Genomic DNA, 15709 nt, shown 5'->3' on the forward strand with positions numbered 1-15709 from the left:
CTACAGTAAGCTTTTTTGAAATGTTCATATCTTGTTCTGGTAAAAAAATAAAGTGTCTAGACTAAAACACTAAAAAAGTATATTCTTATGTTCACTTCCACTTGAGTTAATTAAGAATAAAATTAAAAGCAAAAATTGAATTAAACTCTTGTTGCATGTTATTTGCAGATTTATGATGTTACAACAAACATATAGTAATATGTTGATTAGAACAGAACTTTAATTGAAAAACTGACATAAATGATCATCATAAATGATGCTGACACCCAAAAAGAACAGGGCATTGACTTCAGTAATGAGCCTCTGCTGCTTTATTCATGTTTGCAAATTAAAATATAATAAATTAACATTTGTTTTTCTAAAAATATACAAAAATACTGTAAAACTTTCCTAGAAAGCCTCAACACAGTAGTATTGCCATGTACCGCATACTATAATAAGCACAGTGGTCTATCTATTTTGAAAACCGATGAAGATGAAACTCTTCTGCGTTGGGATATTTCCACATTCCCTTCCTTTACAACATTCCAGACTATGACATTCAGGATCGGAATGTCTTTTCGATACACTGTACTCAATTAAGCATATAGAGTAACTGGTAAATGCACACTCTCGCTCACATTCATATCACTTCAATAGATGTTTTTAGGCTCTGATATACACACACAAGCATCATGGAGGCAACATAGGCCTGAGAAGATGTGGAAAGGGTGGAGAGAAGAACAACTTGAAGCATCTGCTCACAGTTCAGTGAATCTCTGAGCAGCACAGGGTTCTGGTAAATATGGCCAATAAAGTTTATAGTACATTGCTGATTGAGACAATTACACACTATTATCTACAATCATGTCACATAACCACCAACATTATTTAGAATATGCATTCACTGACATCTGATATCACTGGAGGTCTGAAGGAACAAAACATGATTTTTTTTTTTTTTTTTTTTTTTTTTGCCTGCTACATTAATACTAAACAGACTTTCTGGGCTTTTTTTGCTTTTCTCACTCTCCAGCCCCTGCATATGTGATGCACAGCATGACTCTTGGGTGTCCAAACCATCCTCATGCAAAACAAATCCATTTCTGTTACATAATGGCATGAACCAGCTGATAAAAGTTTGCTCTTGAATGATTCACTTCCACGGCTGTTGTGTTTTCTGGGTTTGTTGTTTTGGATTTCAGGGTTCCCACACTTTCTGACCACCGAATTTATATGATTTTTCTCATGACTTCTCCAGTCATTTGCAATTTGAAGGATTGTTTTTTAAAGGTACAGAGATCACATTCATTTTTAACCTAAGATTTACTTGAGCATAACCAGAGAACAAAAATGATATTGACTACACAAATTGTTCAGACTTTTGAAATTCCCTGATACATCCAGGACTGTGGGAACCCTGTGGTTTACGGATCCAAGAAAACACACCAGTAATATCAGTCTCATTAAAAAAAGGACAAAGCCAGAGAATGAACAAAAACGGGGAAAAGTCGTGAGATTAACAGCTCACTCGGCTGGGCTGCTGCTTACAAACAAAGTCTGTCATGAAATCGAACTCGTTCTGTCCCAGCCACAGCTCTGGCAGCTCCTTTATTCGGTCCAAGCCCATTTCTATCACCAGTGACATCAAGACCTCCTCGTCAATAAAATCCGTGTCGATAACGTTGGGGGGCAGCATTGCTGCAGGCATGTGGTGGCCAGGCAGAGGAACCCCAGACGCGTTCTGCTTAGCGTTACTGTCTCGGAACTGCTGTCCTGTCCCGTTTAACTGGTGGCTGGCGGGGTGCAGTTCGTGCATGTAATGGTGATGATGGGAAGGATGCGTGAGGTGACCGTAGTAAGGCGTGTTGAGCTTCTGCAACTGCATGCTGGCAGCGAGCTGCTGCCCTTGTCCGACAAACTGCGAGTTAAAGCGGGCAGGCAAGTTGCCATTGGGGATCCCTCCGTTTATATTATTCCCAGAGGCCATGGAATGCCGGATCCCGTGGTTTGCGTTTACATTCCCTCCCGCGTAATGCATGTGATCTCCCATGATAACGTTATAGTGTTGTTGCTGTGGAAGCGCGTTGGAAAACTGTCCCATTCCCATCCTGCGCGCGGAGTGCTGATGCCCATTCACAGCATCTGGGAAGCGTCCATGGTTCATTGCCATCATTCGGTCTACCATTCCCCTGGAAAACAGTTTGCAAAAGTTCATTTAAAAGTTAACAGCCTAAAATTCGCGTAGCTAAAAATATAGTGCCGGTAAATCCGCAAACTCGCAAAGGGCATTATGATTTGGTTTGAAAACATTCAACCGAAGCTTATTTGCAACATGCCTGCGTAAACACACACGCGTCTGACCGTGTCATAAGCAGGCTAAACTTTGTAACCTTTACCTCTCTGCTTGAATCTGCTGAGTGCGTGGCACCACCGCAGTCGGCAACAGCAAAAAGTAACTGACAATCCCAGAGACGAAAGAGTTTACAATCCCTCCTAATCCAAGTCAATAAAAAGCGTATGCTCTCCAAATACAGACCGCATTCAGCGCCAGCCGCCGCATCAAAAACATTACGAAAAAAACTGCTGCATGCTTCTCGGTCAGCACTCATATACAATCAAGCCATGGGCGGAGCAAAGCCAACCTTCAATCTGACTACACTCCAGCCTGTGGCAAGCCGGATTATCATGGAGGCTATTCCTCCAGACTACTTTAAATATACCAGTTTTACTGTTCGTGGGTAGTACTTAAAATGTAAATTTTTTTCCTGAATCTGTTGAATAATAAGATACTATTCCAGTATTCCTAGTAGCAATTAAATATACACTAGTGGCATTTTATTACACACGAGTGTGTTACTAGTAGTGTTTAATATCATTTTTAGTTGAAATAAAATTAGCCACTCTGACTTTTCACTAAATGTGACAAGTAAAAAGCAACTGAAAGTAGTGAAAGTAAAGTCTTACCCAGCAAACACGGAACATTCCCCTTCCCCTGATGTTCCCATATTCCCAATTTTTTTTGTGTGTGTGAACCAAATAAGAAAGTTCTAGGAACGTTCTATGTAGGTTACTTTTTATAACCTAAAGAGAACCTTCCCAGAATGTTCCCTGCAGGTTATTTTTATTTTTTATAATCTAAAGAGAACCTTCCCATAACATTTCCTCTATAGGTTCTTTTTTTTTTTTTTTTTCATAACCATGTAAACTAATTTTAACGTTGAAGATGTTTTTGTGTGATGACCAAGAGATTATTCTAATAATGAAATTGATTCATAAACATAAACTATATTTTGCAGAATTACATGTCTGAAGTTTAATGAAGCTTTTATTAAATCAGTCAAAACGCATTATAATTTTCAGACAGCTAAAGATATTAAGCCAGTGTTAAGCGTAGTGTGACAAGAATACGTGGGTTTGTGTTTGTTAGGCTATCTTTCTTTTAACATTTGTTTATTGATCTCTTCATTGAATAATTAGTTATAATTAAGAGTAAATAGTGTGATTTCAGAGAGATTTGACAGGTCTAGCCTAATTGAAGAGAACATGATGAAGAAGTTTTGGTTTAGGCCTACCGACCAAAAGAGAGAACCATGTCTCTCTAATTCCGAGCAAGAAATGAACGTAATGCTATCCCAGTTAAAGTCACATAATTGTTAAATGTCTGTGAATAAAATTCATATTTTAAAAACCCTATATTGTGTTGAAGTCATTATTATTTGGCGAAACATAAAATCTGGGTTATTTTGGTAGTGTCAGTGATACAAGTTACGAAATCGTACATATTAATGCATACATTCAATCTTATTTAATCAAAACAAGACATGGTTTGTGTAGTAGGCCTACTGATTATTGATTGTTGTAGTAGGCTACTGACGATTACCGATTATACCATGAGACGTGGGAGCGCTGGATGATTACTGACCTACAGCATGGGTAAATGATATTGGAGCAAAGACGTTCCAGGAGCGTACTGGGAACTTTCTTGGAAGGTTAGGGGAACGTTCTCCTAAACAACAGGGAACATTCTATTTACGTAAAGAAAGGCTAATATCACTTAGCAGTAGGCCTAATTAAAGGGATACTTCAGGATTTAGCATTAAGCTTTGTATCAGTAGAAAGCCCGTAGTATTTTCGAATTACCGTGCTTTCCACCCTCATATCCCCCTGAGACAAGAGATTTATGTATTTTTTGTCTGGAAAAAATCCTCAGATGACGCAAAAATCGTAATTTTGCGTCATCTGAGGATTTTTTGGCCAGAGGCTAAAGACTACAGCCAGTAGTAGGGGCTGTCCCGCATGTTTTCAACCCGCCCAGAGGGTGGGATCTCACTCACAGAATGTACACATAGTGTCAACCATCCTTTTTTGGAAGCTAAGCTAGCAGGCTCTTGTTCTGTGGAGAAATCTGAGTAGTAGGAGAAAGCTGAGGTTACCATCCTCTTTTTCCCGGACATGTCCGGCCGTCGAGATCATCCAAAATGTCCGGGATTCAGCTTTTGCTTTCTGCAGTCGCCATTCATTGTTTACATGCACACCTTTTGTTTCAATCTAACTGAATTCATTCAGATTGGTGAATCTGAATGTAGTGTTTACATGAACGCTAAACAAGTGATCGGTTGATGTGCGTTTTAACATTGATTAACAAGAAAATTCCCGCTCCTCCGTGAGAGATACGAGACCGGTGCGTCTCACAGGTGTCGCTCATCAGTAATCACGCCACCGGCCTCTCATCGTTCTCCCACGGCCCTCAGTCTCATCCTGCTCGCCACAGTAAACATAATGAATGGGGACTGTAGAACGCAAAAGCCGAATCCCGGACATTTTGGGCGATCTCGAAATCCCGGGCAGACTCATCACGGAGACTCACTAGTAGCCTAGCGCTCTCTTAGCGGTAGGCGTGGCTTGGGAGTGGCCTCCTAGGGCAGCGAAGCAAGTGCATTCTGGGAATTGTTGTCTTTCATCCACATAAGCCAAAAATACATTTTCTGGCTTTTCTCAGTCTACAAATTCAAAAATAATTTCACATTTCTTCAACATGAATGACCCATTTTAAATAAACATTCATCTTTTCAGAGGTGAAGTATCCCTTTAAAAACATTGACTAGTAACTAAAAATACACTAGTACACTGTAAAAATGTTTATCACCAAGTTAATCAGCAATTTCGGAGTGAAAATGGTTTCTACAACAACAACAAAAAAAATGTTTCAGAGTACTGGAATAGGCTAAATATTAAAACGGCTTGCCGCAAAAGTATGGATCTGGGCTCGTGCAAAACGTGGACCTGAAGCGCGCGACCAATCCCCTTCCGCGCGCATGGAGCAACACCGCTGCACACATTACCTCATTGCGGCTATTTCTGTTCACGGCAAGAGTGAGCAAAACATGGAATCACGTTTCACAGGTTTTAAAGGCAGTTGTGCGTGCTCGAACCTCCATTAACACGATCAACTGATTTAGATAAACAGGGTTGGTGGCACTTTACACTCCCTGTGTTACACATAACATGAGTTTACCAATTACAAAGTTTAATACTGCAAGTGAAATGACAATCAAATGAACGTCATCCTCCTGAGGTGTCAGGAAGTTGAAATCCTCTCAAATAAAAAGGATACCTGACAAAATGTATAAATTCATTATAGCTAGGCTAATTTGATTGCAATCGTGTTAGTATTTGTTAATTTTGTTGTGATCACACTGTAACTTGAACACTAATGCAAACTGTCAGTTTTGTACACAGTCAAACTTAAGTGCATAAAACAAGACAGATAAAAAATGAGCAGCAATTAAATCCCAGGAGTGCTGATAAGACGAGTCTGTCTGCAGTGCTGCCAACTAATCTTCACGTTCTGCACGTCCAAACCAATTCTCCTGCTGAGAGACAGTTGACAGTGGGTTTGATCTCAAGAAATCATGTAAACAAACCAAAGCTTAAAGAAGTGTAAAAGTTATCATCTCACATAAATGCATAACAGTCTTAAAATCAATAATTGAAACAATGACATTTTTTGAGCTGTTTACTTATCCGACCAGGAAGGCATATTTTCTTATCACTATGAGTTTGTAAGTTATTATTTGAGGAAATTAAGAATGATCTCATTGTGAGTCTTCATAGACCAGGTAGATGGAGAAGTAGATGGAGTGGATAAGAGAGTAAAGACATGTTCTGGAAGATAAACATGAAAAGAACACCTGCTTTAAATTCAACAGCCTGGTAACAATGGCAAAATTAATTGCAATCTTGTTTAGAGCTTCGTGCATTTTAAACATCTCATCTCTAAATATAAGCCATTCCAGTTCAATTATAATGTATATGTGTTTACAAGAAAGCTGCACCATTGGTTGCCATGATCATTTGTTTAATGGACCCATTAACAGTCATTAATTAATCCTTTGTGTCCATATTTGCATGCATGTGTGTTTGAAAAGTTTTTATTCTGAGCAAAGCATCCAGCATGTGATGTGTGAACGTGAGCATTGTGCTACTTAGAAAGACAGATATTCCTTGCATTTGGATAGATTGTGCCTGAGAAAACCAGAAGGATGAAATGAAATATCTATATACAGACAAGCATAATCGAGTATCAGATTAATGGCTTATGCTTCATTAGTTTTGAGACACTCTCCTTATTCTGTCAAACAAGTTATGTTTGTATGCATAGAAAGATCCAAGTTTTCCTTCAGTTTTAGAGGCTGCTTCGACAATAGCATTCCAGAAGCCGTTTAATCCCAAAGTCATGCCTGAATCAGCCTCACTAGGGAAACTAACTAATGAGCTTTACACTCTCTAAGCCTTGTGTTCGAAACCTATTGCACATTTGTGTTGCAAGAAGACACTCATTTATTTGAGAGCTTTTGTTTTGAAAGCAAATGCAACATGCTCTGTTAATATTTCAATAGACTTTTTTTTCTGTTTGGTTTATTGGATCTAATTTATTGCCTTAGCCTTTTAACTGTCTTTATTAGATGTGGTGTAAAAAAATTATATTTTTTAATCTCTCTGCATTGTAATAAAACCGTCAGGGACCATATGATTTTATTTAAGAGAACTGGGTTTATTATGGACAATAAATTGCAGGTAAATTGTTGTCCGTGCTATACTCCAAGTTTTATTTGAGGATCATGAGGATATTGATTTCATAATAAAAATAAAAATGTTTAATGTATTTTCCACCCTTCAGTGGAGGGAGAACGTGATTTCAACAAGTGCAACATGTTACGGGATACTGGAACAACATTCCAATCGACTATTCAGATTTCTAGGGGCAAGTTTACAGTTATGTTACAAGGTGTTAGCTTCTACATCAGTGTTATTCGCTTATCATTTCGGAAATTATAAGTTCTGATAATGAAGGAAATGATAAGTTATGGGTATAGGGTTAGGTTTAGGGGTGTAGGGATCAGAATGTTGTTCCAGGATCGACAAAATATAGCCTCACGTGAGACTATAAGCTAAGGGGAGTTTTACAGTACAAATAAAGAAGCTGGTAACCTCAAATACATTCTCGCCCAAGAGGTGGAAAGGTTTGGACCTGGTGCAGTGCAGTGGTGCATGATACCTATTTACCCTTTTAAATTCTGGAACAATAACAGTCATGCTGTTGTGTGAATGATAATGACAAGTTAAATAACAACTGAAAACATAACAGCAGCACATGTGACAGCCCTGTGTTCCTTATCTCAGGATCACTCTGAATCACTTTCTCTCTCTGTTGCTTGCAGTTCTTTGTGCATGTGAACAGCAAGTCCAGTATAAGCATTTAACATCAGTTAGGTAATCTTATGTTAAATTTGTTAAGTAGCAGCGCCAAACCTAAAATCTTTTACCTGACTTTCATTTCATTTTTGACCAAATTTTTACTTTTTTACGTAATCTTTTTATGTGAATATAAACACATTTAAATAAATATAAAATGTGCAACATATGTCTTGATTAAATTCAACATTCAGTCTAGATTGAACTCAAAAAAGACTGTTGAGCGGATTGCTAAATTGACTAAATTAAACTAACGCAGGATTCTTGAACATTTTGTGGTTTAATTAATTAATTTCAGTGCGTACATACAGTACGACCCATTTAAATGCATTCAACACATTTAAATTTGTAAAATAGAAGTTTACTTCATCCATTTGGTTTGGACGATACATGAATAAAATCTGTTTGTGTTAATATAACATGCGCAAAAGTGTCAACCTTCATTACACTATAAACATATCCATTTTAGATATGGAGAAAATAAAAGCTATGGTTTTATTTATCTCTTTTCAGCAGTAATTGAACTGCGAACTTAAGAAATCTGTGGACTACTGTCCCTGTAGCATAGTTTCATAAGACAGAGCATTATAGTAAAAGTACAGTAAACCCCTCTTCTGTTTACCCAAGGGGAAAAAGTTGTTTAGATTTTATAGATTTGGCACAGGGTCAGCTGGAGTACTGGGTGCCATATTTACTCATTCATGCGTGATTCTGAACCAATCATGAACATTTAATTTATGATGAAGGTGAATAAACGATCAATTAAAATTTACATTATAGGCTACGACCCATAGTTAGTGTGTGTAGGGTGGGATTTGAGCGTCTCATCGTTCACTTTTGGGCAGCTAGCATAACCTTAACTAACATATGACAACTTAAGTTAAAAGAAAAAGAATGCAAGTCAGAGAAACAGAAATATAGCCTAAATAAAATAAATATTCTAGATGTAAAGCTGGTGCGCTTTAGCTCAGAGCTCAAAAGCATATGGCAAATATGACATTTCTGTCTGAAGCAGAATTGGCGAATCGATGTCCGGTTGTAAATGAATCACTCTTTTGACTCGGTTCTTTCTTTTCAATGAATCGGTCGAACGGTCTGAATCGCTTCGTGATTTTTAATCTGAATCACTTGGATCGCTCAGCCACGCGCTGCAATCGGTCGTTTGGAGCATCTTCTACTTCTACTTATCTTCTACTTCACAATACGGGGAACAGAAAGAGCGCGGCAAAATTTGGATAATTACAGAAACATCGTTGTTTTCCTTAATTAGGCTAAGTTAAACACCTGCCAGTGCACCTGGAGATCGACTCTCAAGGTAAACACTCTTTCCTAAACAAGTGCTTTAAAACAACAGTAAGACAAACAAGTACCAAGTAACAAACCATAGTAAGTATCGTGACATTACCATGGTTTGACATGTTAGGCCTATGCGTTACAGGGAAAAATATGAATTAAGTAGGATATGTTAGGGTATGCTATAGCAAAGTACCATGATATTACTGTGTGGCACCATAACTGTATACCATGGTACTTCATCGACACCATAATTATTATCATAGGTACATATAAATATGTATTTTATATTTCTTATTAGTCGCAGTTTACGACGTCACACACCTGGCCACGCCCACTATGTTAAAACGCTGCTCATAACCAAGGGCCATGTTTGTTTCATTTGATCATTAACATTGTTAAATTAATATTGGCAAAATATTAAATGTAGATTCCTTTAATCCCCTCTGTTTATTATAGGCTATTCCAAAATTAAATAATTATTTTTTTTCAGAAGCCCTAAAGCCTTGTAATGCCTTGTAAGCCTTTGCTTATTGTATATAGAATTGGCTGTATAATAGTGGTTGTCAGATGTGAAATAAGTCCATTTTATAGCAATGATGTATATATATATATATAGATAGATAGATAGATATGGAGCAGCAAACTGCATCTACAAATTAAAATATATAAATATTTGAGATTGTGTATTATGTAGTTTAGCATATAAGCGGGTCAAATGAAGGTGAATTTTTTTTGGGTCAGTCAGCTCTATTGCATGTATCAGCCTGCCTTTCCACACGTAATGTCTGACATTTTATTTTATGGTATGAAGTCTTTCTGTCTGTGAAACAGACATTGACCTATTTATTTCCTCTCCACTCTCATATTTTAGCAGACAGTGTGTTCTTTCTTTCTTTCTTTCTTTCTTTCTTTCTTTCTTTCTTTCTTTCTTTCTTTCTTTCTTTCTTTCTTTCTTTCTTTCTTTTTCACTTGCCTATTAGCTATATTGGATGTAGTGCATGTCTCTCAAAGCCAGCCAGTGCCAATTATGACTCAAATGTTTGCTTATATAGGGAAAACAGCACTATAATGAACTGTGATGTTTGCATGCTTTAGAAGATTCTAATACACACCTTCATTTCTCAAACATGACAAAACATGTTGGCTAAGTGGTCTGCTTTTAAGTTTTCACTCTTTACCTTTTGATAGTTTTATTAGCCAAAGTTATATAGCAAATAGAATATGTTTTTTTTGTGTGTGTGTGGACCTAACTAGTTAATTTCCATTGATCTGTGAAGTCATTTGATTGTACTTTTCCACTAGATTTGCTGTGGTGGGATAAGGGCCACTTCAAGAGGGTGTATTTAAAATGTTAAAGGTTAATTATGTATATGTAAGTAAGCATATGTACTTTTCCATTGGTTGTTGTTAATGAACTATGAGTCATGTTTATGTGTATTAAATGTTGAAGTACATTCATTTGAGATCCCCTATGAGATTCTTGGCATCACATTAGAGAGGGGACGCCGTGCATTGCTTTGCCATTGCTTGACAGGTCTGTCAATATTTTCAAATGATTCATCTACAGTGTCATCCAAGTGTATTGATTTATACTGATGTGCGAAGCAATTTATCAGCACAGTTTTTCTAGAATAAAATACACTTGACAATGACGCATTTAATTTGGTCAGTGTGGTCATACCTTTTTTTCTCTCTCTTTTTTAAAGTCATTCCCATATATTAAGTGGCAGTTTTGTTTTTTTGTATAACTGTGAGTCATGGAGAATTAGTCTAAACTGCTAATTCCTCTGTTTGTGCAATTTCCCTTTATGCAAGTCTGGTTTTCATGATTGCACATTCAGAAGGTGTTTCTTTTTTGGGAGTCTTTTCCACCGAACAAGCTGCTCCAAGGCGGTCTGGAAGATGATTCCAATGGACTGCAGAAGGAATGTGTGTGTGTGATCACCATATTCCAGCTATCCCAAACTGGGAAGGCAGACTGGGCTTTCAAGCCTTCATTTGTTCGTTTTGCAAAGACAGGATGTTTACAGACAGAGTCGCCATAAATCAATTTATTTAGCCTTTTAAGTGGTGTGTGTATGCATGGTAGATGTGTGGATAAGTTCAGTCAATTAGAAAGTGCTGAGGCATGAGGCAACTTTTGCAACAATTACGCCTCCACAGTTCATCAAGGTTTCCATTGATTTATAGAGTTGCAAGTGTTGTTGTTGTTGTTTCCAGCTTGTCTGTGAGGTCAGAGCAGGCCTGCTTTAGCAGTTTAGATACCCATGTCTGATGTTGAATATAGATCTAATCTGGCTTTGTTTGCATGAACTGCTTATTTGAGCCTCTAGTTACATTCCCTTCAGCACAGTTTCCTCAGGCTGAGCTGTAAAACTGTTTTCTGCCATCTCAATTAACTGTCAGCTATTTTTGAAATCTGAAACATGAGCAGCCTCATGGTGTGTGTCTAACCACGTAACTTCCTTTTATTACAATCAAATTAACTGGATGTAAAACAAAGTCTACATCTTTGTGCACAATGCTAATAAATATAGTAGACATTTTGTTTTGTGATGAGATCACTTGACAAACAACATTATTATCATTATTAGAATAATAATAAGTGTTGGGGAAAGTTACTTTTAAAAGTAATGCATTACAATATTGTATTACTCCCTAAAAAAAGTAACAAATTGCATTAATGTGTCACATCACTTTCTGTCCTCTGGGCTGGGCTTGTTTGTTCGTTTTTAATAACATTAAAAACTAAAGTTCTATTTTTGGCAAATGTAAAGGCCTTTTTTTACACCAAAAGTGAAATGAATAAGCCTGAGGCTGAAGGAAATGCAAAGTCAAGCCTGTACTGTAGAGGGCACAGCTCAAACAAACCTTTCAGCTTTGCTGCTATTCTGGATTGCAGAAGAATCTTAATTCATTTGTCAGAATTGTTATCTTAAGTCATTTTCGTTTATCAGTATGGTTGAATTCGATCTTCTCAAGGTTAGCAGCAAAGAAGTTGGTTAATAAAGTGAGATTAAATACATAAAGTATATTTGTGTAATTTAACATTTAATTATTGCAGGTTTGCGTAATATCTTGAGTTTGCATTTTCACTGTTTTATTCAATTTGGGGAATACTGAATCTTGTATTTGTGCAAGTGAGATGAGTAAATGCCTGCTAACGTTTAGTCTACAACTACAATAAGCATCATGTTTACACAGCGCACACAACACCTCTGCACTTACTCCCAATTTCTCTCAACATAGGGACAGGAGAGCTGTCGGTCGATAAATGGGAAAACAAAGTAACTTGCGTTGCTTGTTTAAAAAGTAACTGATATTTTGTTGGAAATGTAAAAGTAATGCACTACTTTACTAGTTACTTGAAAAAAGTAATTTGATTAGCTATGTATCTCACGTTACTTGTAATGTAGTAAATCTCAAAATTCATGTTTTTATACTGTACAATGCTGTGATGGATTTAACATCAAATAAGCTATATAGGCCTACACATGTAAAAGTAGACACTAGTGGACATCATCACAAGTGGTTATAAGAATTACACAAATCAACACAATATAACATTTTATCATCATGAAACATTAAATGTTCCTTACAACTGACTCAAGGATGAAACATGTTTTCGAAGCCTTTGTGTTCAATGGTTTTGACATTTTGTTAAAGGAAGTAAAACGGGACTTTATATCAGAGGAGAACATTTTAAATTTGGGATTTTATTTCAGTGAATGTTTCTGGCTTTGTGAAGATGAAATTTACCCAGAAGACAAAGTAATAATGCAGTATTATCAAGATTAACATCCAATCGGACATTTTTTTCTTTTATAAATTATGGAATTTGTGTCTATAGGCATGTGTGTGCAGCTCGAGTGCACTGTAGAAAAAGAATGTGTATGTACGCAGGCACATAGTCTTTCTTTACAAAGTGACATCGCCAACTACTGGTCAGGGATGCATAATACAGCATTATTAGTCGTTTTCGCGGATCCATGTGAACTGGGATCGTTTTGATAACGTTGACATCTATACTATGAAAAAACCTTTTCGTTTTTAGCACAGCGTTGGTTGTTTAAACGTACCCTTAAATGATTTTATAAATGTATTGCTCATCTGTGCTACAAGTATTTGCTAAGTTTTGGTTCATTTTTGCGGCATGCTCCTGAAAGATGTTCATGGAGACTGAGACGGAGGCAGAAATCGCTTCCTGTTTGTTTTCTTTATTTTACAAAAGCAAAACATTTTGTTAGGCTATATAGGCTATGTTTACACAGAAACGATCTGAAGAGAAAACGCAAAAGTGGCGTTGCGTTATCACTTTTGATTCTACGTTTAGACGAGCGTTATGGGGGGGAAATCTGCGTGCATATGGTGACGCAAAAGTGTGTGAAATTCGATGTAGTATGTAGTAGGCGGCTAGGTGGCAATGTGAAGCACTGCCACACAACAACACCAAGTCCGCGCGCCTGCGTACAACCTTCACTGTCTAGCAGACTTTTGCGTTTTTACCGTTTAGACGGGAACGCGACGGTGGAGCGTTTGGAAGATTTCCACTTTGGAGGGTGATTTCACTTTTTTGCGTTTTTACGCCCCAAAAACGGCATCGCCGTCTAAACGAAAGGCACATCTGATAAAATATTTTTACGTTTTCACCCGCGAGCGTTCTCGTGTAAACAGGGCCTTAATGTGTACACAAAAATAGACCCTTTACAGTTTTGAATGATTTTACAGTTTTGAATGACGACCATAAATTACGTTTTTTGCGCATGTGAAGGATGCTGTTTAAAGGAGAACTCCGGTCAATTTTAACATTGAGCTCATTTTTTTGTACATTTGGAGTGCTGTCAATACAGAGAACAACAACAAAAATCGGTGTTGCTTACATCCTGTTTTCGGTCGAAGTCCATAGTAATCGATTGTCGAGTTCACGCGCATGATCATAGGTACTAAACCAATGGGCGTGAACTCGACACTCGATTACTATGGACTTTGACCGAAAACAGGATGTAAATACAGGTATGAGCGCTGGCTGAATAAACACAATTTTTATTCATATCTTTCACATCTACTGCAGTCAGATTCACCCGCGTTCACTCCGAAGGAATCACTCACATGACCTGTGCACTTGTAATGACACATCAAGGATGTTAAGAGGCTAAAAGCAGGTTTAAAACTTGCCACATTGAAGTCAACAGGGTGCAAATTTTAAAAAGAGGATAACACGGTGTAGGCAACACCGATTTTTGTCGTTGTTCTCTGTACTGACAGCACTCCAAATTTACAAAAAAATGAGCTCAATGTTAAAATTGACCGGAGTTCTCCTTTAACGTGGAGACTGGGGAACGAGTGAAGTACAAAACATTGTTAACATAATAAATAATAGTTTAGTATCCAAGTAAATGAGAGGAGCCCAACACCAGTTTCAGTTTCGCTTTAAATAAATTTGTTTTAGGCTTCAAAATAAATATTGTTTGTAATGAATGGCACTATAATTTATTTTATATTTGTACTTTTCATTCTTGTTTTGAATTGAATACTGTTAAATCTGAAGGATTTGTTGAGGAAATAGCCTAAAGTTCATGTTTATAATGTTTGTACATATTTTGTTTTTACTGGTATTTTACATTATTTATGAAATGTAGGCCTTAATAAAGTGTAACAAAGGCACTGATAGGCTATATCAATTTTCTATCATAGATCAGTGGATAAAGGCATATTTTGTACACATCATGTACAAAACATGTTGTTTTAATGACATAACATCTCGTTATTATGAGAAAATAATTCGTTTTAATGAGAAAAATGCGACATATCTCATTATTTCGAGAAAATATGTTGTTTTAACAACATATCTCGTTATTATGACATAATTGAGTGGAAAAAACGATATGTATGTGGCAGCAATGCACCACCGTACAATCCAATACTTGCAGTTTCCTGCAGCTTTCTCTGGGTCTGGGACTGTCATTAATTGACAGGAGTGATAATGGCATTTTAACAACAAACCTTTGTTGCGAAGAAGCTGGCGAAGCAAATGCCACACTAACGCAGTATTAGCCATTGACTCTTGAAAACTTGCTCAATATTATGGCATTGTCTTGCTCTCTGCTATGTAGTTGCCATCCTGTCTGGTGAGCTTCTGCTCAGCGTGGCAAAATGATTGTGGAATTCCGCCGTCCTGGCGCATGCACTCTTCTGCTTCATTTCACACTGCCGTAACAGAAATGCAGGGTCAACAACAGAATTCCAGTGAGCCTAACAAATTAGATCGCAGGGCTAGAAACTAGGTGTAATGTGTTCGTAAAATGGTTCTGAATTAACATTTATTGTGTGCTGTTATATATCAGCCTTTCTGCATCCCCAACATTTATTGATTTCTCTAAGTTAAAGGAATGTTCTGGGTTCAATAGAAGTGAAGTTTCATGAACAGCATCTGTGACATATTGATTACCACACAGAACTCACCCTTTAGTTTTTTTCAAGTTAACTTGTTAAACTTGATGTTAATATCAACATTTTCAATTGTGACTTTTCTCTAGCAAAATGGACCATTTTCACATTTTTAGTTCATTCCAGTACATGAATTACATAACATTTGTATTTATTGTAGTGAAGATCATAGATCAAAATTGAGACAGCTGTGATGATTTGTACTTTTTTGGCTTCTTTTTTTTTTTTG

General features: G+C 37.1%; 1 protein-coding gene across 1 annotated transcript; it reads right to left on the reverse strand.

Annotated features, from left to right (window-relative positions):
- Positions 1-1259: 1259 nt before the first annotated feature.
- Positions 1260-2610, reverse strand: cited2 (Cbp/p300-interacting transactivator, with Glu/Asp-rich carboxy-terminal domain, 2). The gene is made up of 2 exons (XM_079889508.1): positions 2379-2610; positions 1260-2171 (listed from the first exon to the last, which is right to left on the reverse strand). Exon 2 carries the CDS (start codon positions 2165-2167, stop codon positions 1499-1501), a length of 669 nt encoding a protein of 222 aa, XP_079745634.1. The 5' UTR covers positions 2168-2171; positions 2379-2610; the 3' UTR covers positions 1260-1498.
- Between the last annotated feature and the right edge of the window lie 13099 nt (positions 2611-15709).

This window comes from Squalius cephalus (genome assembly GCF_949319135.1).
Source record: "Squalius cephalus genome assembly, chromosome: 12".
NCBI lineage: Eukaryota > Metazoa > Chordata > Actinopteri > Cypriniformes > Leuciscidae > Squalius > Squalius cephalus.

Excerpts from the sequence above, each read along its gene's own strand:
- cited2 (XM_079889508.1), bottom strand. The coding sequence starts at position 2,167 with ATGGTAGACCGAATGATGGCAATGAACCATGGACGCTTCCCAGATGCT.